This window comes from Rhinolophus ferrumequinum, chromosome 16 (assembly GCF_004115265.2).
Source record: "Rhinolophus ferrumequinum isolate MPI-CBG mRhiFer1 chromosome 16, mRhiFer1_v1.p, whole genome shotgun sequence".
Taxonomy (NCBI): domain Eukaryota; kingdom Metazoa; phylum Chordata; class Mammalia; order Chiroptera; family Rhinolophidae; genus Rhinolophus; species Rhinolophus ferrumequinum.
Window position 1 is genome coordinate 43,132,096 of NC_046299.1, and position 21,677 is coordinate 43,153,772.

A 21,677-nucleotide genomic window follows, 5' to 3' on the forward strand; every position below is an offset into this window, starting at 1 on the left:
TGGCTCAGCGGACATGAAAGCAGACTATGGTGTACCAATGTCCCATGTGGTTCCTCGAAAGTTCCACTAACCTGGGATGAACAGCAACTTCCCATGACTACAAAATGTTTGGAGTTTGTACGTTTTAGAATGGAAAGCATTTGTCACTTGGCTCAATCTAAATGGGCTTAATTGCTACTTTCATTTCCACTCTGGGAGGGAATGTGAGATGATTGATCAAATCACTTGATAACCAACTCAACAGATGTTACCAAATTTTTAATGTCCTAGTATTTTTCCAAAATCCTATGGCTTCATTGGCTTTAAAAAGCTTTGAAGAATCTTATTGTATAGTTCAGCTCTAGCAGTTGTTTTGAAAATGCAAATTTCTCCCAACATAATATACAGGAAACAATACACATTATTTAAGCATAATGTGAATTTTGTTTTAAGGGGCAATTTTGCCTGCAAGAAAAACTTGGATCCAGAAAACTGCACCACCTGAACCTTTGTGGTAGTGGTGAGCCACACACATCCATCCACATCTGGTGTTACAACTTTCTAATTTCAGATAATCCTTCCACTTCACAACACCTCGGTCACAAGCTGCAGCTCTTCTGATGCCCACTTCCAAAGCAAACTTACAGCCTTTCTTCTTCAAAGTAAAGTGCCATATTTATTTGTTGTGTTTAATCTATTTCTTAAACAGTTAACATCTGTAAAAACACTGTATGCCACATATGGTTACCCATTTACAAACAACTAGAGGACAAAACGTTAGGTTGGCTAAAATTTCAGTTGACTAAGAAAAAGCATCTGAAGCTATTATAGTACTGCTAGATGTTTAATATGAAAATAATTAGTACTGTAATTAAAAAACGGGAGATGAGACTACACTGCCTTGCCTATGACATAGCCTGGAAGTTGTCCTTGATAGGGGTTAGTCTACTTGACATTCACCTTTTATAATGGCACTTACAGAAGCAGCTCCTCCCACCTGCTCTTCTACAACAAAAGTTGACTTACAATTATTTTGTAAGTCACTTATTAAAGTCTGTTGGGTCTCAAATAGCTTACTTGGAAAAGTGTATAAATACTGTCAGTCTTTCTGAAGCCTTCCCTAACCCCAGGCAACTGTGTTTGTATATATTTGTTACATAGTATTTAGTATTGATGGCGTAATCCTGAGTGAATATGTTATTTTACCAGAGCCAAACACATAATAGATGTTGAATTGTAAAAAATAGTTCTGTCCTACAGGATGGTCTCATATCGTAAGTCTCGTGCTTTGCAAGCACTTGTGGCTGGGGGCAGTGATCCCTGTGTGCCCCTTATCAAGAACTCCTTCTACTTACTAAACCTGTATGACCTACCTTGGTCCTAATCCCGACACCCCCCTCCCGCACCCCCCGAGTTTCTCATGCTGGCAGGGGACTTTCCTGGCTTTCCTTGGGAAAGGAGTCAGTCCCCATCTCATTTTGCACTTCTTCATTTCTTTTTTGTTCTTTGACCCAGATATCCAAATCTTTCATCATCTGTCAAACCTGGGTTCAAAACACTAGGGAGGAGCAGAGTGTTAAGACTCATCTGTCCTCAGAATGTACCTCCTTAAAATGGAGTACCACACATACAACCCACATCCTTGGCATACCTCCACTTACCCCAGGGCCAAGTTCTTTCTCGTAGACCAGACACGGAAAGATAGGCAATCCTCCAGCCTTAGTTGCAGCTAGTTCGCTCACTTACAGCGAACTGAACAGCTGACGTCAGCTATGAAAATCTCCCTAGTCGAGAAAGGGCACTCACTTTGTATGCAGCCAGGCACCCAGAGCTTCCAATATTGTTGTTTGAAAGTTGCTTTCATTAAGAGTTAGACTGGTTACTTACAGTGAGAGCTAAAGTACTTTATATACTACTCAGTTCCTGTACCGTATGGTTCCATATGGTTTCCCGTTCCATATGGTTTCAAGGCATAATTATCAAGGTTGATCTCATTTATGTATAACTGGGGATTTCACAGCTTTTGTAGTCAAGAAAAGTTTGAGTCTGAAACTTGCAGACAGACTTGGTGGCATATAGCTTTGTGTCTTGGCCACTTGCTACGCCCCATTTCATAGCGCTATCAGAAAGTCAAAAACTGGGAACTTTCCAAAACAGCGAGTGGAGGAGCAGTGGCTGCCCAAGCTGCACACATTCACACACTCCCTCTTGCTCCCTCATACGGGCCTTGCCTGCTCACTAGCTATAGAAAATGGTGAAAGAAACCACTATGTTTTTGGAGAGGGTCAAACCCATCGCCATCCAGAAGAACTGAAAAAAGCTTAAAGGAGATGGGCTTTGAAGTACCACCCTGACTAAGAATTCAAATGCAGAGTTCAAACAGATTTCTCACGCTGTCTGATGCAAATGGAACTATATGGCAGAGAAGAGACAACTAAAAGGTGGAGCAGGTGGCAGTTTTAGCTACCCCCATGGACAGCTTTGATGTTTTTGGAGAGAAAGGGGAGGTAACAAATGTGCATCAGCTCTCAGTAGCCTTAGATTTATATAAGGTGCAATAGGAAAACTAGCTCTGCAAAAGAATTGTGACAAACACAAAGACCAAGGTGAAAGAAAGGAACAGGTGTGTACTGTCCCAACTGCCAAAGTTCTGGATCGCAAATGAGAATTTATCACGGAGGACCTGGAATGGTTCAGCAAAATCAGTCTGTGTGCATGGAGTGCCAGGACCATGGGGAACGGATGAGTCTGAAAGACAGATGTAAAAACTGGAAGGATGATAGTTAGATAGATTCTAGAAGTTCATATTGACAACAGCATGAAAGATAGTTAGAAGGTGACACTACACACAATGAAGGCGACCGAGTACCCAGACTGGCGTCAGGAGACACCGGTATTAGATTAGAAGGACCATGCTGTTTTTACTCGACTGAGATGACCTTTTCATGAACCTACAACTGGGTGAAGCACTGCGTGTTCCCAAAAGCCAATATCTACTCTTCAAATCAAATCCTAGTCATCACCTCTCGTCCAGGTGAGACTGTCAAGCATGGAACTATCAAGTGTGTGCTAAGCGAAGGCACGTCCATTTATTGTGGACCACATGAAAAGGGTCACCTAACCATTGAATTTAAGGTAGTTTTCTGAGAACAGCTCTCTCTCTACTGATCAATTCTTTCCTGGAGAAAACTACCTGAGAGGAAGAAAGTAGACGAGGCTGATGAAATGGGCTTGGTAGATCCAAATCAGGAAAGGCAGGGCCATTACAACGGAGAAGCATATGGTGATGACATCATCCTAGGGTGGAGGTGTCAGACCTCTTAATGGGGCCAGTGAGTAACTCACTGCTGGCATCTTCTACGTAGCAGTGAATGAGTGAAGGATATAATCGTAACACGCCCATTACTTGCTACTGTTTTTGTTTTAATATTCAATTACAGTAGTGTTTTCAAAGTTAAATGAAGAATAAATTCAAATATAAATGCTCTGACTTTGCCCTGTGTGTATGGCTTCAGTTTGCAAAGTTAAGTTTAATATCTGTAAAAACTACTTAAAAACGTTTCCCCCTTAGCCTTTATTAGGTCACATTTTATAATTTGAGTTCAGCTGTGTACACGGACTAGCTTAGACTGAAATACTAGGTATATGTAGACTTCAGTGTATGAACCTTAACTATTAAGCTATGAAATTAAAATTCTGTCTTTCACTGGCAATAGACAAAGAACTTAATTTGTAGAAAAGTGTTCGTCTGTATCATTGTATTAAGTGGAATTCATTGTGATGCCTCTGCATTTATTCTAGTGCCTCAATTGTTAGTTGAAATGGCATGCTATATAATTTGCCTGTGGTATCAGTGATAGAAACGATACCCTTCTAAAGAAGGGGTTTATCATACTACGCTGCTTGAGGGCTTGTAGCACTTGTAGAATGGCTTGCATTCCCTTCTGCTGTTCCATTACAAAGTGCACACACACACACACACACACACACACACACAGAGTCCTGATTACATTTTCCCCTTCTTTTTTGGACCACATGGTGAGTCTTAGAGTAGTGACTTCTAAAGAGGGTAACTTAGAAGTTACAGTGATGAGACCTTTACAGAAGTAATGTGCTTGTACGATAGGAAGGTGCTTTTTAGTTATGTTACAGGCTTACTTTAAACCACTTAACGTGCTCCAAAGCAACTGTAACATAATGTTGGTAGTACAGCAAATTATGATTAATAGCTTTAATTGTATGTTTTAAAAGTCTTATGTTCACAATATCAGAATTCAAGCAATTCTTGAAATGTATAAATGTTTCCTTAATATATCAATTACAAAGGGAAAAAAAGAAGGTCAAAAGCTTACAAAAGAAGGTTCACATAATCATTTGAACTATTCCTCAGCCCAATTTCTTTTTCTAGCCAAGTACTTGTCATTTATCCTATTATCCCTTGTGCCAGGTGAGGCATTAATGTGAAATGTAATTGTTCACATTCCTGGCTGAACCTTGCCTGGACTGGAGGGTGGAGGAGTAGTCTACACAGAAATAAAAGATGATGGACATAAGCAACAGGATAAAAACTAAACAACACGTAAGGTGATAACTTGGGCTACCACTTTTTTTCTTTTAAACTGTGCTTTCCAGATGAGAAGATTGTTCCCTCAATATCCTGCAGGTGTCAGTGGAGGGCTACATATTTCAGTAAAATTCAAATGGTTATGTGAGGACATGTGAGCCCTAAGCAACTAACTGATAATATCAGTCACCTAGTAAAATCAAGATTCCAAAGTAAAGCAACTTACCGAGGTCACACAGTAAGCAGCAGAACTCACATTCCGTCCAGGCTGACTTCAGGCTCTTCCGTGCCACCTGCTTCCTCTCTCCACCTTCTCCAACCCCCAACAGTATATTAGCAGCTATCTCTGCTGGGAAAACCACTTATTTGAAATTGTCTGATCACATACTCTCATAATCATGGGTTCTAAAATTCATATACAGGTTCTTCTTTTTTTTTTCTCTTCAATTAAATGCATTCATAAATAACAAATACTACAGTTACCTGCATTTCTTTCAAGTAAGCTGAGGCACTTATTTGTGATGACCCATAAAGTCTGAAAAAAGCTGAAGTTTACAAAGGTAAAAGACAAGGGGAAATGTTCCAGAAAAGAACATAATATCAGAAGAAAATTCTGGTAGTCACCTTGATGATGAAGAAGCAAGCCAATTTTTGATAAAGTCCTTTTAATGGAAAATGTAAAACCCCTTTCAACTTCAATGTACAAAGCCATATGTAACACTTGCACTTAACAAATAAAAGCAAGCCAATGTTTTAAAAAAATACATCATTAAATGTATATATGTATATATTTACATGGCATATTAAGTTTAATATTTAGCTTTAAAAGTTCACATAAATTTTACCAAAATGAGACAATTTTAAATAAATTACACCTTTTGAAAATGTTTAATTGTACAGTCAATAGCTTCAACAAAATATTGAAGTGTCTGTATTTAGTATCTACTTTATATACTTTATATTTTACAAATTTTACAATTATTTGGCAGTAATTTTCTGATTATGACATGAATGCTGTGCGATTCAGCAATTTCCCAAATGCAGGCAATAGCTGGTGTTGAGTCCTATTCTCACAGTAACTGTCTCAATGTAGTGAAAAATATCAGTTATTTTAGTAAACTGTACAAGGTCACATTTACACTTGATCAACAATATAGCATAGAATTTTGTAATTTTTTTCCAAAAATAAATACATCATTTTAAATCTGGCATTTTCACAAACATCATATACACTATAATACAAAAACAGCTATGAAGCGCTGCTTTTTGAATGTAGCTTGTTTTAATAACTAACAATGAATCGTAGGAGCTGTGACTTAGGCTATATACTGCTGCGCTGTCAGTAACAAGTAATTACTACAAGGAGAATTTCTTGGCACTGATGGTTTTAGGAAGCTTAAGTCAGTGTACATACATTATCATTGTTCAAGAGTAAGTAATACCATTTCAATGGTCTAAAAACAGTAAACTGAAACACACCTAATTTTCTTCCATATCCTCTGTTTCATCTTCATGTATCTTCAAAGCTCTCACCATTTCCTTGACTGCATGATACAAGATGTTTTTAACCTGAAAGAGATTTGGTATTTCTAATCACTTTAACTGAAGATAAATTATCAAATGAAAACTGCTATTTTAACACTTATTTAAATGGAGGAAAGCCACATTCAAGAATAATAAATGTCAAAGTTTAAAAATGTTATTAAACCAAAAGTTAAAATAAGGGCCACTAAAAGTCATACAATTAAATGTGGATTGGTTTTAATCTTCGGTTGTTATCCTAATGTGACAAAACTAGGCAATGACTGTCTAAGCAGGTATACATTTCTGGATATAAAAAGCCTGCGGAATAGGAGCTAGTTAGGAAACTCATCTCTTACCTGTAATTTATCATCATAATTGATTTCTTCTTTCAAAAGTCTCAGTTCCTGTGTTAAATGAAATGACTGTACAAGATGTTCTGGAGACACAAAGTCTTCAGTTACCTGAATACAGCTGTGAAAATTCTGTACCTATCCCCAAAAACAAAAACAGTAAAGTGTAAATTTTAGGAGGTGAGGATAAAGAAAAGCAAACCTCTCTATTAATAGTAAACACAAGGGACAATTCATTAGAGAACTTACTTTCTCCAAAATATCAAATGCCTATCAAAGCAGATGACTGAACTTTATGAGAGTTATATCACTGAAAAGCTTCATGTAATGTGACTGGAAATGAAATATTTTTAAATGAAGAATTTTTCCAGGAATCCTTCAGAGAGCTGATAATCAGATCCTAAATTATCAATTTTATCAAGGTGGATTTTATTTGGTGTCACTTAAAAAAAAAAAAGGTAACTGGAAAGTATCTCTAGGTAACATCCATCTGGATGTCTGTGGTTGCTCCTTTGGCTTTCAGTATTTTGGTCATTGCACTGTTAACTTTTACACCAGAGAGTAAAGAAAAGAACATGAAACTTAAGTTTGATTATCTGTAAGAAAATGCGATGAAAACTGTAGTTCCAGACAGATCTACTCACTGCAAGAGTTTTAGAATTATCCCACGATTTTATTTGTGCCTTTCTTTCAAATTAACCAAATAAAGATATCCTTCAGTCTCCTGTGGGATCAGTACAATTGTTTTCCAACAGTTGTCTCTCTCCTGACTAAACGGTTTACACAAGAAGCCAGTCAATGTCTTATGTTATTTGTTCGGCATGTACAAAATGACTCCACACTTCAATATTTTTTAGAACTGCTTTCTATTAATGATAGGCATTGTTTAACAGATTCTTTGGAGTCCTACATTAACTCCACTATACCAGCAGTCTCCAAATGCCCTGTTCTCTGTCTGTCACTTACCTGAACATGCTGTGGGAATTAAGTCCTCAAAAGTTTCAGCATGTACCTTTCTTTCAGCACATCTAGCTCTACTGTTTTTATAATTTCTCTTCATTGGTATTATAATTTTGTTTACACATCATTTTCCCTGGTTCCCTTTAGCTCTGTGAGCATATTTAAGACAGCTGACTTAAAGTCTATGTCTAGTAAGTCCAATATTTGAGCTCCCTTAGGACAGTCTGTTGACCTATTTTTTTCCATATGAACAGGCCATACATTCCTGTTTGTGTGTGTTTGAAAATTGGACATCTGAACATTATAATGTGGTAACTGGAAATCTTATTCTCCCCCGCCTCAGGGTTTGCTGCTGTTGATTGTTGCAGCCATCCATTTGTTTTGCGACTTTTCCAAACTATTTTTGCAAAGACTATTCCTTTGTTGGGTGTGATCACTGAAGTCTCTGTTCTCTCAGTGGTCAGCCAGTGACCTGCAGAAATCTACTTAAACACCAAAAATCAGCTGCCCTTTTCTTTATAAAGCAGTCCCCTGGTTGATGTAAGCACTGGATTCGATTTCAGAGTTCTGGAAAAGTTGATTCTGTCAGTCTTTGCCAGTTTATGGATGTTTAACAATCACTTTTAGAACAGTGACTTTCAGTAGTGCTTCCATGATGTTTTTATGTTTACTACTGACCTCAACCTGGTTTATTTTGCTTAAAGCCTTAAGGGTTAGTTTGAAGGGGCAAGATTCAGTTCTAAAGTGGACACATTTGAACTTCCCATTCCTCTTAACCCTTTCTTTGGCCATCTTGGAGTCAATTTACATTTCCCTTCCTTAACAGACTTATTCATACTTGCCTTAAAGGATGAGTTGTAATCAGAAATAGGTAATGTTAACAAAATATAACTCCTTTCTGTTCTTAGTAGGAAAGTTATTATCTTGACACTATGATTGCCATATACAAAGCGACTTGTGAGAACTTAGAATGGAAAAATTTTGCCGAAGTCCTTTTAGTCATATGAATGCAGAAAATTTACAACTTTATTATAAACTCAAACACAATCAAGCTAATAGTTAAGGGCAAATTCATCACTAAAGATTTTACGTTACTTGAAAAATTGTTGCTGTTTAAAATAAATGCTACTCTAAACCTGAGGATGCTAGAGATGAGACAAAATAAATCCTGGAAATCCTGAAGGTCAGGGTCCACCTGCTCTTTGGGATATACAGGGGTTTCACAGACTGTTGGCCAACAGAAGATTTTTAAACCTGCAATTCTATAGTAGTTATTAAAATATGAAGAGGGCTGTGGCCATGATACTTTCCCTCAGATTCCTAAGATATGCATCTAAACACCCCTAGACAGACGAAACTGTCCCTGTTCCCTAGGCTCGGCTTCTCACAGTGCTCACTGCTGACAAACCAAGGGACAGAATGCTGCTTCTTCCCTAGCATTTCTGGTCCCTGTCACACAGTACTATTTGGTTGAAAGTGTTTTGGTAGGTGTCCTGGGTTTTCAAGGGCTTCCTGTTTGTGTGGTTATCAAAGCATGGCCCTGGGCAGTAACCTCAGCATCACCTGGGAACTTCTTAGAAATGTAAAATTTCAGCTCCCTCTTCAGAAATGTTAAGAAAATATAACTCTTCTGTTCACAGTAGGAAGGTTATTATCTTGACACTGTGATTGCCATGTGAATCAGAAATTCTGGGGATGGGGGTCCAGCAATCCCCTGTAGTCTATTGAAAATGTTGAAGCCATCAATGAAAAGTTTTCAGGACCTCTGAGGACTAAATAAGTTGTGAATAATGATGCACTTCAAATGCAAGTCAATATTGTGAACAGAGTTCTTCCTTTTAATTCTCTCTCCAAATCACATTACCACTACTACTTGAGTCATGATCAAAACTCTTTCAACAGGAGAAATAACTGCTGTCATTATCACACCACGTAAGGGAAGGAAGGTAGAAATCCTTCTTCTTATAGCTGGCAGTTCTATGCCAAAATATGCAGAAGGTTTTGTCCTGAATACTCATCAATTTAGTGGCATTGCTCAGAATAGAATTCGTCAGTCTAGGTCATACATGCTGCTTCAGTCTATTTAAATATAACATCCTTTTATCACAGATGAAATTCGCTCTCTATAATCTAAATGAAATTTCTATGTATCTCAAAACATGTTTTCCTGTGTACTTATGTGTATAGTCACAACTGGAAGTTAGAGTCCAACCTAAGTAAACTTTTTGAAGTAGCCAGAGAAGACATACAGGAAGAGGCCAAAAATTACATCTTTGTACAAAGAGCACTTGTACATGAATTCTGGAAAGTCATAATTTTGTTTTCATCTATACTTCTACAAAAAATGCTGTATATGAGAACACATTTTTAGGCTTTCAGGCTTCACAAATGTTTAAGTGTTTAAGTGCCTTATTCTAGGAATGGGAGAGAGCAATGAAAAGAAAAATCCCCGTCCTTCTAACGAAGCTTACATTCCAATTGGGGATGGGAGGGGAGATAATAAACAAAGTTAAATTATGAAGCATGTTAGAAGATAATGAATGCAATGAAGCAAAATAAGATAGGGACGATGATATGGAACTGTGCAGTTTTACACTAGGGTGAAGACCTCACTGAGGTGATATTTGAGCTAAGACGTAAAGAATGTGAAGAAGCAAGTCTTACAGATATCTTAGAGGAAAAAGAATTCCAGGCAAAAAGATTAGCGAGTGGAACTCACTGGTGGATGTGAAAACCACAATGAGGGCAAGGTAGCAAGAGAGAAGTAAGGAAGAGAGAAGTGGAAGAGGAAGGGGGAGGGAGAGAGAGACAGAATGTGTGTGTGTGTGTGTGTGTGCGTGTGCAGATAGGATATTAGTACAGATTGTTTAGGGTCGGTCTTGTGAAGCTTTGAGCAGAGTATCTTGTGAAGTAAACTTTTTAACAGGATCACTTTGCCTACAACTGAAAAAACATGGCTCTTCTCTCTCTCCCCACCCCAAGAAAGTAGAAACAGCAGAGACAGGTATACGCATGGAATTATTCTGTGGAACAGTAGTTGCCTATACAGGAAAAGCACTGAGGGCAAAGGTAAGAAAAAGACTGAGTTTGCACTGTGAACCTTTTTGTATGGTTTGAATTTTTAAAAATCATATGAATATATTACATTTTCAAAAGAAAAATGTTTAAAAGCAGTCTGTTCAACAAACTGTACTGAAACAACTAAATGTCCACATGCAAAAAACTGGAACCTTTGATCCATACTTTATACTATACACAACAGTAAATTAAAAATGGAACACAGACCTAAATGAAAGAAAAACAACTATAAAACTTCTAGAAGAAAATGTAAGAGAAAAATCTTTGTGATCATGGGCCAGACAAAAAAATTTAGATACAACAATAAAAGAATGATACATAAAGAAAACATTGATTAATGAACATCAAAAATTTAAAATTTCTGCTGTTTGGAAGACACCATTAAGTGAATGGAAGGACAAGCTACAGATTGGGAGAATATATTTGCAAAGCACAAAACAGACAGAGGGCTTATAAGCAGAGGAGATAAATCACACAAAACTCAGTAAGAAAAAAGAAAATCCAACTACAAAAAGAGGACAAAATATCTGAACACACATTTACTAATAAAACAGATATACAGATGGCAAATAAGCATATGAAAAGATGCTTAACATACTTAGTTATGAAAATGTAAATTAAAATCACAATGAGATACCAATGTACACTTATTCAAATGCTTAAAAACAAACTGACACTAAGTAGAGGAAATATAACTCACATATACTGCTTTGGAAAATGGCCAAAAGTTAATCATACATTTATCATGTGACAAGGCAATCTTAGTCAACTCGGTATTTACCCAACTGAAATGAAAACCTGTATGTGAATGTTTACTGTGGCCTGCTTTATTATCGTCCTAAACTGGAAATAACCCAAATGTTGTTCAACTGGCGAATTGATAAAGAAAACTGTGGTGCATTTATGTAATGAACAACTACCCAGAAATAAAAAAGGAAACTACTAATACAACAACTCAGAATAAGAAAAGCCAGACTCAAAGGCTACATATTGTACGATTCCAAAATATGACATTCTTATAAAGGCAGAATTATGGGGACAGAAAACAGATCAAGTGGTTGTAGGAATATCAGGTGGGAGGAAAGCTTGACTAAACAAGGGCAGAAGGGAATTTCTTGGAGTCATGGAAGTGTTCTATATAATAATTGTGCTGTTACCTAACTATGTATTTGTCAAAACTTACACAGCTATACACTAAAAGGGTATATTTTACTATATGCAAATTATACATTAAAAAAAAACCTGTACTATCCAGTTCAACACTAAGAAAAAGGATATTGGATTAAGTTGAACATGAAAGAATTTTCAAGGAAACTTGTATTATCACAAAGAATTATTCCTATTTACAAAAAAAATTTACTGTACTGTTCTCTTAAATAGGCTACTTCTTTGAGGGCATTTCACATTTGGATATAGCTTAATTGTTTTCTGATTAAGAGGCTACAAGGCAAAAAAAAATAGTATGTGGGGATGAATCCCAATTAAACTTGAATCATAAATGATCTAACATCTTTGATGATCATGTAAGTCCAGGGGAAAATAAAACAATTTAACATAAATAATGCATTAATTTATTAAAACATTTTTTTCTCCAGGACATTATTATAGAGAAAGTTATATGTATCTATTATGTTTATATTTTGCTATTATAAATGGTATTTGAGATCTAAGAACGATAAATCTAACCTTGAACTTGATATCTTAAAAACTAAGCAACTATCATCATTTAAGGAATACTTACGCTATTGTAATACTGTCACAAATGCTAAACAGGCAGTAATTTTATATATATATGTGTATATATATATATATAAAATTACTGCCTGTTTAGCATTTGTGACAGTATATATATATATTTCCCATATATGAAATATGGGGAACTTTCCATGGTAAAACCATATACATCAGATATATCTCAATTACCAACTCTGATGTGCACTAGCTTTTGGGGTTCTTAAGTTTCCTTTCCACACTTTGTTATTATGAGGGCTAAAATCGTCTGTGATAGGTAGCTCTAGTCTACTTATTAGGAATCCATTGTATGCTTTTAATCCAGTCCTCCATTCTCTTCCAGGTGCCACACAGTCAAGCCACAGAGACAAAGATTAGGTTTTTACTTTAGTTTTTAAGTTTAGTAGATCAATAGCTTTAAAAATCACGTACCATCTTTTTTTGGACATGTTACTGCTATGTTAGTAAACTAGAGAGGCAGGAGGTATATACTGAAAGCCCAAATTCTGGAATGGTCTAGCCAATAATTCATTCTACTCCTACTTGGTACCTTAGAAGATCTCTCTCCCACTGTTAAGTCTCAACTATTGAGAATTGAATATATAGTACAGTAAATCCTCCCTTAACATAGTGTGAGGTTCTGTGACTTTAAGTGAAACAACTTATAATGAAACCAATTTTTCCATATGCTAATTGACATAAGCAAAAATTAAACTGCTGCAGCATAATGAAATATTATTCAAAGATCTGCTGTACCTCCCCCCCCCAAAAAAAATCTTAAAAATCAGATTTAAATCCACTAAATCAGAGACGATACAAGAATGGATATATGGCTGATGTTTAAACTATTTAAGCTTTCAAAGCATTTAGTTATGTCAGATCTTTTCAAACACTGAAAAGCTATTTCAGTAATTTCTTAATAAAAAGCACACTGATGCAGGGCATCTTATGTTTACTTTCATTTACACCTGTACACAGAACAATTTTTTTAAAAAATTTTCAAAACTGGTCCTTTCAGTAACAGGTGTATTTCAAACAAATTTTTGTATACCTGATGAAGTGCTCCTGCTGGTAAGACAATGGCATCACCAAGGAACTGAATAAGTGTGCAGGTTCTGACTCCATATTCCTCAAGCAGTCTTTGGCGGAGCTTTTTGTTCACATACCAACTTTGGTCACGTATTGGATCATGTTCTGGTAGAACTTCAAGGCCTTGTTCTTTTGAAATCTGAAATATGAATTAAAATTAAAACACACCACTATTTAAATAAGGGAAATGGTAAATCCTGTTCAGTTAAATGTCAATTTTATTTACAGTAACAGTCTTTTGTTGTTTAAGTTAAAGAAAATAATATTCTACAATTTGAAAAGTCAAAGGATATTAAAACAATATTGCATACTGATACACTGTTAATAAAGTGAATCATACATACTCCCTGCTCACCTCTTCCTTCTACTATGAAGTTTACATCCACTTGGTTTCTTCTTAACTATTGTTTTAAGGGTCTAACACAGAGATGAGGCAATGCTCTGTTTAGTAGCTTTGCCCCAAAGTCAATCCATTCACATGAAAACTTCACAAACATTTCTTGATCCTGCTCTTTTTTTGAGGCAGGTACAAAGATAAATAGCTTTATACTGCTAACCTTCTAACCCTTGATAAATCAATATCAAGAGATCCTTTATTAACCAGTGAATAATCTGGTTTAAAAAGCATAACTTATACTATTTTAAATTAAAATACTGGTAGGTACTATAGGATAAGACGTAGGTACAGGGCTATAGCCCCTTCACACTGACTAGAGACAAACTTTAAGTCCCTTAAGAAAGATGACGTACACTAAAAGCAGCAATGATGGTCCCTTAAAAGACATCTCTATAATGACAAAATTTAGGAAATATTTGATCAAAGGGCTTGAACCAATTATATTTCAGATTAATGTATCACTTTCATTTAGAGTATCTTAACTAAAGGCACAATTACTCAAAATTTTAGTTTATTCATGTAAGTATCACAGAGCAACCAGATGTGATAGAGTAGAATTATTCCCTAGATCAATAGCAAAAAAATACCAAATTAAAAAAAAAAAGATCCTACATTCTTTAGATGTTTCCATGATACATTAGTTTTTCTATCCTGCAGTTCCTAATCACTACTTTTCACCAAGGGTAACATCTGATTCATCAACAGATTAGTTCTTGACTATGGAGGAAATGGAAGAGCATTAGCAACTGAGAAATGACCCTCAACATGAAATTGGCCTTTTCTGAGCAAGAGAAAGGAGCATTTTACTTTCTACAACAACAACAACAAAAACCCCTCCTCCTTTGAAGTAAAATTATTCTTATATTGCTGAACACAAAATGAAGTTAAATTAAAAATTAGTGAGTCAAGAGATAAACTATTTGTAACCTGAATTATACCTTTTGAAGAAATTCCCTGATCTTGTCAATGTCTTTCCCAGCATAAATATGCCACAGAGCACCAGGAATTTCACTTGAGTCCTTCAATCGTTTTCTCAAAATGTCATCTAAATCTTCTTCCTCAAATTTCTTGAGGATTCCTGAAAAAGAAGAGTGTATTTTCAAATTAGTCAGTAAAGACTACCAGCAAAAAGCCAAGTCTCCTAAAACTGATCTATCAGAGGTACTAGATCGGAACTCTTAAAGAGGAGATAAACCCAGGGATACATCAAGTACTGGAACTATAGGAGCAGAGAACATTAACCCTGTATAACAGGACAGAGTGCCTTTCTCAGTTCATTTGTTTTTTTGCAAACCACGGAACAGATTAAAAATTCAAGGGCTTTTACTCAAACTTAACCAACTTTTTTCCTGTCTCAAGGGAGTGATTATAACAATAATTTATACTCATACAGCGTTTCATAACTTACTAAGGACTTTCATGACTACTATTAACTAGGTGGCCTCTGTAACTACTTAGTAAGGTAGGTATGGACCACAACTTCTATTTTATATCTGAGCAAATAATGTTCAATGAGGTAAAGGGATTTGTTCGTTACCATGACTAATGAAAGGTAGAGCAAAATGTCTAACTCTTGGAAGATCTCATACATTACTATTGGTTAATCTGTAATTAAATGCATTTGCTATGGATCAGTAAATATCAGGTCAGTCTTCTAAAATGTTGACAAACTAAAAACTGCGCACGCACACACACATACAGAAAAAATTTTAACTGTGGTTATTTCTGAGTAAAATATAGGAAGGTCTTTTTCAAATTCCTGATTTCATTACAGTGAACATTTTAAAGAAATGTTCTTTTAAGAGAAAAAGAATAATTGTCTATTACAATGAATACATCAGCTGTTTCCTAATTTGTGACAGTGAAAGTTTTTTTATCTTTAAAACTGGCTGCAAAGATTTCTTAATTCAAACATTCATTAAGTGTTTACAATGTGCCAGAGACTCCAAAAATGTTGGGGATTAAAGAAAGACCCAGTCAAGACGTCAGAGTAAAAGAAGGTATTAATAAACATAGGCAAAAAGAATATCTCATAGTAAGTAGAATCATAGTACTAAGGTACACAAAGGCTGGTTCAGTTCTCCAATGTTATCTGTGTAGTCTATGTTTAAAATGCTCTCTTTAAAAATGACAGCTGAATAGTTTTAAAATGTATTTTCTTAACAAAATTTAATTTGGCAACCTGAGATAAGTTTTCCTATTTTTTTCTTTAAATTTTACTGCTCTATAAATTAAAAAAGGGGGAGGGGAAGGATACATCATAAGGAAGAGAGTTTATTTTCTGAATGAAGACCTCTCGGGGGAGATGACAATCTGAGTTATACTTTGAAGGATGAACACAGAAATTAGCCAGGAAGAAGGTAGGAGAGCCATTGTAGGTAGAGGAAAAAGTATGTACTTTAAGTAGGTCAGTGTTCGTAGCATTATTATAACCCTAAAACATTTCTGTTTTTGGGTGACTATCTATAAAAACTGCCAAAAGCTTTAGATAATGAAAGACAGTCAAAGAATTAAAATGTTAATGAATGTTTTCTCATAAGACCAAATATTATGCTACAAATGAGAGACAGGAAGTGTGCAGGAACAAAAATGAGTAACCAAGTTCCAGCATTTAACGACACGAAAAAACAGTACAGAAAAGCAGGTGTAACATCTGTATTGTAGACTAAGTGCTGTAAGGGATGATTAGAACAAGGTACAAAAGAGATAATTAACCCTGTGGCATCACAGGCTTTGAAAAGATAAGAAATCTCAACCACAGGTCATACATTTCTGTGCCAGACCTGGGACAACTCAAGTGTACCGGACTCTTAAATCCTTGAGAGTGGGATAGACAGTTTTTAATCTATTATAATCAAGAGTGTCAATTAAGGGAGCTGAGAAACAATATAAAAATGAGTTTCTATAGTTTTGGGGAGTGTTTAGGTTGGGTATTATAGAAGCTGTCAAATATTCAGAGAAGTTCAGTGAATGCTGTAATGAACACCCACGTCCTCAGCACCTAGCCATTAAGCTGTAGATACATTCTGGGCTCCAGATACAGAATCGGTGGTCTACGTGATGGTTGGAAATCATACACAGAATTTCACAGAAATACATGTAAACTAGAAAAGGTAGAAAATAAAGTGTGTAACTCTAGGAAAGTCTGTTGTAAAGAACCAGGGAGTAGTGTCACAGAGGCCAAGGCCATTATCTCAAGACAGTAGGGATTAACAGAGCCATTTATTACAGAGGTGGCAAGTAATAAAGGGACCAGAAAGAAACCACTGAATTATCCAAGCGTGACAGCTATAGCAAAAGAAATTTCAGTGGGGCCACAGGTATGGAGGCCAACCTGCATTCAGCTGAAATGTGAAAAGGAGGTAACAGACACAGCCAAGAATTTGTTGTAAGGCCAGGGGCAATAGGATGGTGGCAAGGAAGACATGGTTTGAAGGAGGTTTTCTTTTGAGAAAGAAGGAACAGTCTAGCATCTGCTGCTACGCTGAAGAAAAGTAGCCAGCGGAGAAGGAGTATTTAAAGGCCTATGTCTACGAAAAGAGAGTGATAGAGGGAACAAGGTTTCAGAAAGGAATCCAGAGCATGGAATATAAAACTTATATACTGGATAGAAAGTTATTTCTAATTAAAAGAAAAAGCCCTTCTCTCCCTGATACTGGCAGAGAAAAAAGGAGAACACTTGAGGCACAAAATATGACTTAATCATCTTCAGAGTCCCAGGATCTAATTTCTATTCTTCAATAAATGTTTATAAGTGAGTTTAACAGTTTATCTTCATTAGTACAGTATTTAATGATAGTCAAAGGAGGAAATAATACTCACTTTTAAAATTAAATTTCCTGTTATATAAAAAGACAGGTAAATAAATTAATCACTCAAGTAATAAAGATAAGAATATCCCTATATCCACTGCAATTCTTTTAATATAATCTTTGCTATTAACTTAGAGGCTAACATTCTGGGTAATATTAGTGTGTGGTTATTCAACTACTATTATTCCAAACACCGCTATTTTTATGTTTCTTTACCTGCTTTTGAGAGAATGCCATTTCCTTTTGCTATGCCAACATAGACCAGAATATTTACAACATCAGAAACTTCAACATGGAGATTTGTTGTTCCTATATCATGATCTTTAGCAGCAACTACACCTGTGTATGAAATAAAATTTTATTTGACTGACTACTTTACATATCTCAAAATCAGTTTTATGAGGAAAATTTAACTGTAATTTGAGTTTTAGTCTCCTTGTTCCAAAACCTGCCATCAAAAGCCACAATCCATGAAATGTTCCACACAAATCACATGAATAGAAAATATAAATATTTTGCAAGGAATTAGCAGGTACTTAACTATATATTGGCTATTAATTCCTAAGATACTGCTTGATTTAGAAAAATATTTAAATGGATTATTAAAAGAACAGATTTAGTAGAACCTAAAAAATCATTAGACAATTTATCTTTGTACAGAAGTTAAATTTCCATATAATTCAAAGTGGATAGAAATGTAAATATATACCTACCATACGCACTGCATAACCTGGGTCCTAGATCAGGGCGTACAAAAAATCCTGGCAAATGAGAAGCCAAATTGAATTTTCCTTCTGGATTACAATATTCTGGCAATGGCAGGCTTTTTAAAAGATCTTCATATCTGAAAAATAACAACATTGACTTCTTTTGAATAAACACTTACATTTTTAAGTGCTATCAAATATATAATTTTCAACCTGTTCAAAGCAAGACAACTTTTCTTAAAGGCTTTTGACAGGTAACACTTTCCTTAACTTCATTCAAAGTTTAAATGAATGCGTAACACACGGGGAAGCACAGAAATGATACTGAAAATTGTAATACTGCCTCATCGTGAAAAATTAAAAGCACCAAGGGAGGCCCTAAATAGACTTTCCCCTGCTAGGACTACAGAGATTCAAATTTTGTTTTTTGTTTTGTCATTTATTTTTAATTGAGAAAGAAAATTCCTAAAAGGTCACACTTTTAATTCCTTATCCTACTTCTAGGGATAATCTCAACTCAACTTCAAAGAGCTGAAAGTCAAAATAAGTTTCAAAAAATATACCTTGATGGCATCATAGTCTTGAAGTCTTCTCCCGAAGGGCAGTCTTTCAATTTTAAAACAACTGTTTCTCCACTTTTCATTTTTTGCCGTTCTATAAAGAATGCAGTTAATTACTAAAAAGGTAATCACTGCCTTTTTACTTTTATTAATGTTTGGATAGGAAGACATATAAAACGAATGCTTGCTTATTGGCTTTTATTTCTTATGTACTTAGGTATTATTAAGACTTTTATACCTTATATGTATAGGTGTATGTGTAATACTGCAAACAAAATTCTTTTAAATAGCTCTACAATAGTCATTAAAATTAGTCTTACATTTTTGCTTTTAATTTTCAAAGTATTTAACATCAATTTTATGATTCAATTTTCAAAAGCTTATAGGGTTGCCAAAAGCATTCCCCATGTGATGTAAGGAAACAGTATAAATGATGTGTTTATGGTTAAAGGAAATTAGGGTGGAGCCAGGACTGGGACCCAGTCTCCAGCTTATGATGGTTCGATTTAGGATTTTTTCGATGGTGCATAAGCCAATAGGCATTCAATAGAAACAGTACTTCTAACTGTGAATTTTCACCTTTTCCTGGCCAGCTGTGTGGTGCAGTACTATTGTGATACTGGGTAGCTGCAGTTCCCAGCCAGCCACACCATCACGAGGGTCAACAACAGATAGGGGTACTCTACAGTGTGCTCACTGTGTTGGTTTTGCCCAGCTGTAGGCTAATGTAAGTGTTCTGAGCACATTTAAGGTAGGCTAGGCTAAAGCTTTGACGTTCCGTAGGTTAGGTGAATTAAGTGCATTTATGACACGATTACTTTCAACTTACAATGGGTTTATCAGGCTGCAGCCCCATTGTAATGTGAGGAGCAGCTGTACTTGTTTCTTTTTACTGAGCAACAAAGTCATATAGAAGTTTAAGATTAAAAATTTGTTAAGTCATATTTACAATTTATCACTTTGGGGTCTATTTTTAACAAAACAGTAAATAAAAAAATAACATACTTGAAACTTCTTCAAAACCATCCCAGAATTCCTTAACATTGGCATTTGAAATAATGCTGTCTTTGCAGTTCAGGAGATCAGCCTGGTGGTCTCCAAAATCAACACTAATTGATTCCGCCTTCCATAAGTTAATGTTCATTTTCTTATGTGCACCAGAAACCACTGCAGGCTTATAAATAAATAGAGAGATAGATAAAAGTTAAAAGGTATATGGACACTGCCAAAATTTGATTTTACACGTACATACTACAAATATGTAACACTTGAAGTTTTGGGACTAATGACAAATTGTGAAGAAAGAGCCCATTAAAAACAGCCTCTGACCTGGAAAGATGTTCACAATATACTGTCAAAGAGAAAGGGTGATGAGAGAATGCCATGTAGAGTACATTACCATTTTGAAAATAAAAATGAAAATGTCTAGTAATTTTCAGGAAAGCAGTCTGAAAGGCTATACTAAAAATGTCATGTTTAAATGGTATAAAAGTAAATGGTTGCTTTATTTACAGATTAATTTTCATAGACAGAACATAGCCTACTTATATATTTTTATGTATGTAATATATATTTTTTAATAAAAAAGTCCTTGACATTGAAACAATTTATATACATTCTAAGTTTATATTACTTAAAACACATACATTCTTTACTGCTACAAGGAACATGGTAAATAAAAATATTACACAATTAGGCATAACATTACATTTCAAGCCTAATGATGATTCCCTGAAAGTAAATCTCACCTTTGAAATCCTATGAATTCAAATCCCCTCGAGGCTAGTCTCTAAACCAAAAACCAATGCTGACATAAAAAAAAACCTCTTAAGCAATCTGATGTATTAATCTCAGTTATTTTTTTAAATTCCTTTCTTATAAATGAAGTAGAAGTCTGAGATACAGAGAACACAGAAAGTTGTGACAAAGCCTCTTGTAAAAGATATGAAGTACTCTTAAACTTCATAATTAAATATTGGAAACTATAAGAGAATAACCTCTAGCTAGGGATCTTATCATAAAAGATATCCCCGAAGGGTGGGGAGAACCATGCTAAAGTCTGCTTAACTCTTGAATGAATGCTCCATTAACTTCCTTTCAACGTGCTTAATAACATATCCAACTCTTATTAATAACAGCTCAGCTATTAGATAATTATTGTTGGCAATTCACATATTAATTCCCAGCCCCTATTATGCCTATTTAATAATATTTCTTTACCCAGCCCTATGCCACACTTTCTTATGGTAATCAGCAGCCTGGGAAAAGTAAGTAGATTTATAAAAATTATAGGGCAATTATAATATTAGAAGATTCTGAAGCAGAATCCTTAGGATACCATTATTATCATCTTCTTCATGAAATACTGAAAGCCTTCCTAGATTGACTCCTTGCCTCTGGTCTCATTCCCCTCTAATTCAACTTTCAATCTGCTTTGCTGTTATTTTAAATTTACTTTGATTACTTTGATTACTGAATTAAGACTATTATCGACAGGATAAAAATTTCAAACTCTTTAGCATGATATATAAAGGCCTTTCATAATCATTGCCCTAGCCACTTCATTTCCCCATCATTATTATCCCACAGAACTTTTAACTGTTTCAGACAAAAAAACTACTTAACAATTCCCCAAACATCTGATGCTTTTGTTTATCTCCAACCTCTTGTCCTTTAGAAATTTTCACTTAATCCTTGAGGCATTAAATCAGGCTAGCCTTTTTGAATTAGTACTCTTAGTCATTCACTCTTTTGGGTTTCAATAACACCTTGAACATATTTCTTACAATATTTAACATGTTTATAAAAACATTTATGGGATTATTCAAGTCCACATATAATTAAGTGGTCTAAATTGTGATCCAGCAATGAATGGCACTGGGGCTTGAAGAGCTAACCAAAAAAAAAAAAAGGGCGAAATATTGTA

The 21,677-nt window shown here is 35.3% G+C and overlaps 1 protein-coding gene and 1 pseudogene across 7 annotated transcripts in view; one reads left to right on the forward strand and one right to left on the reverse strand.

The window, feature by feature from the left end:
* The first annotated feature begins 1,552 nt into the window (after positions 1-1,552).
* Positions 1,553-3,331, forward strand: LOC117036245 (dnaJ homolog subfamily A member 1-like; annotated as a pseudogene).
* A 1,860-nt stretch (positions 3,332-5,191) lies between these two features.
* JMJD1C (jumonji domain containing 1C) overlaps positions 5,192-21,677 on the reverse strand; it is a 254,632-nt gene continuing 238,146 nt past the window's right edge. For all 7 annotated transcript variants that reach the window (XM_033130717.1, XM_033130712.1, XM_033130713.1 and 4 more), the window contains 8 exons: positions 19,757-19,925; positions 18,755-18,845; positions 18,198-18,328; positions 17,701-17,823; positions 14,611-14,750; positions 13,238-13,414; positions 6,424-6,555; positions 5,192-6,112 (listed from right to left, as the gene is read on the reverse strand). In XM_033130717.1, coding sequence (XP_032986608.1) covers positions 6,023-6,112; positions 6,424-6,555; positions 13,238-13,414; positions 14,611-14,750; positions 17,701-17,823; positions 18,198-18,328; positions 18,755-18,845; positions 19,757-19,925 — 1,053 coding nt within the window. In that variant the 3' untranslated portion in view covers positions 5,192-6,022. The remainder of the gene's footprint in view (positions 6,113-6,423; positions 6,556-13,237; positions 13,415-14,610; positions 14,751-17,700; positions 17,824-18,197; positions 18,329-18,754; positions 18,846-19,756; positions 19,926-21,677) is intronic.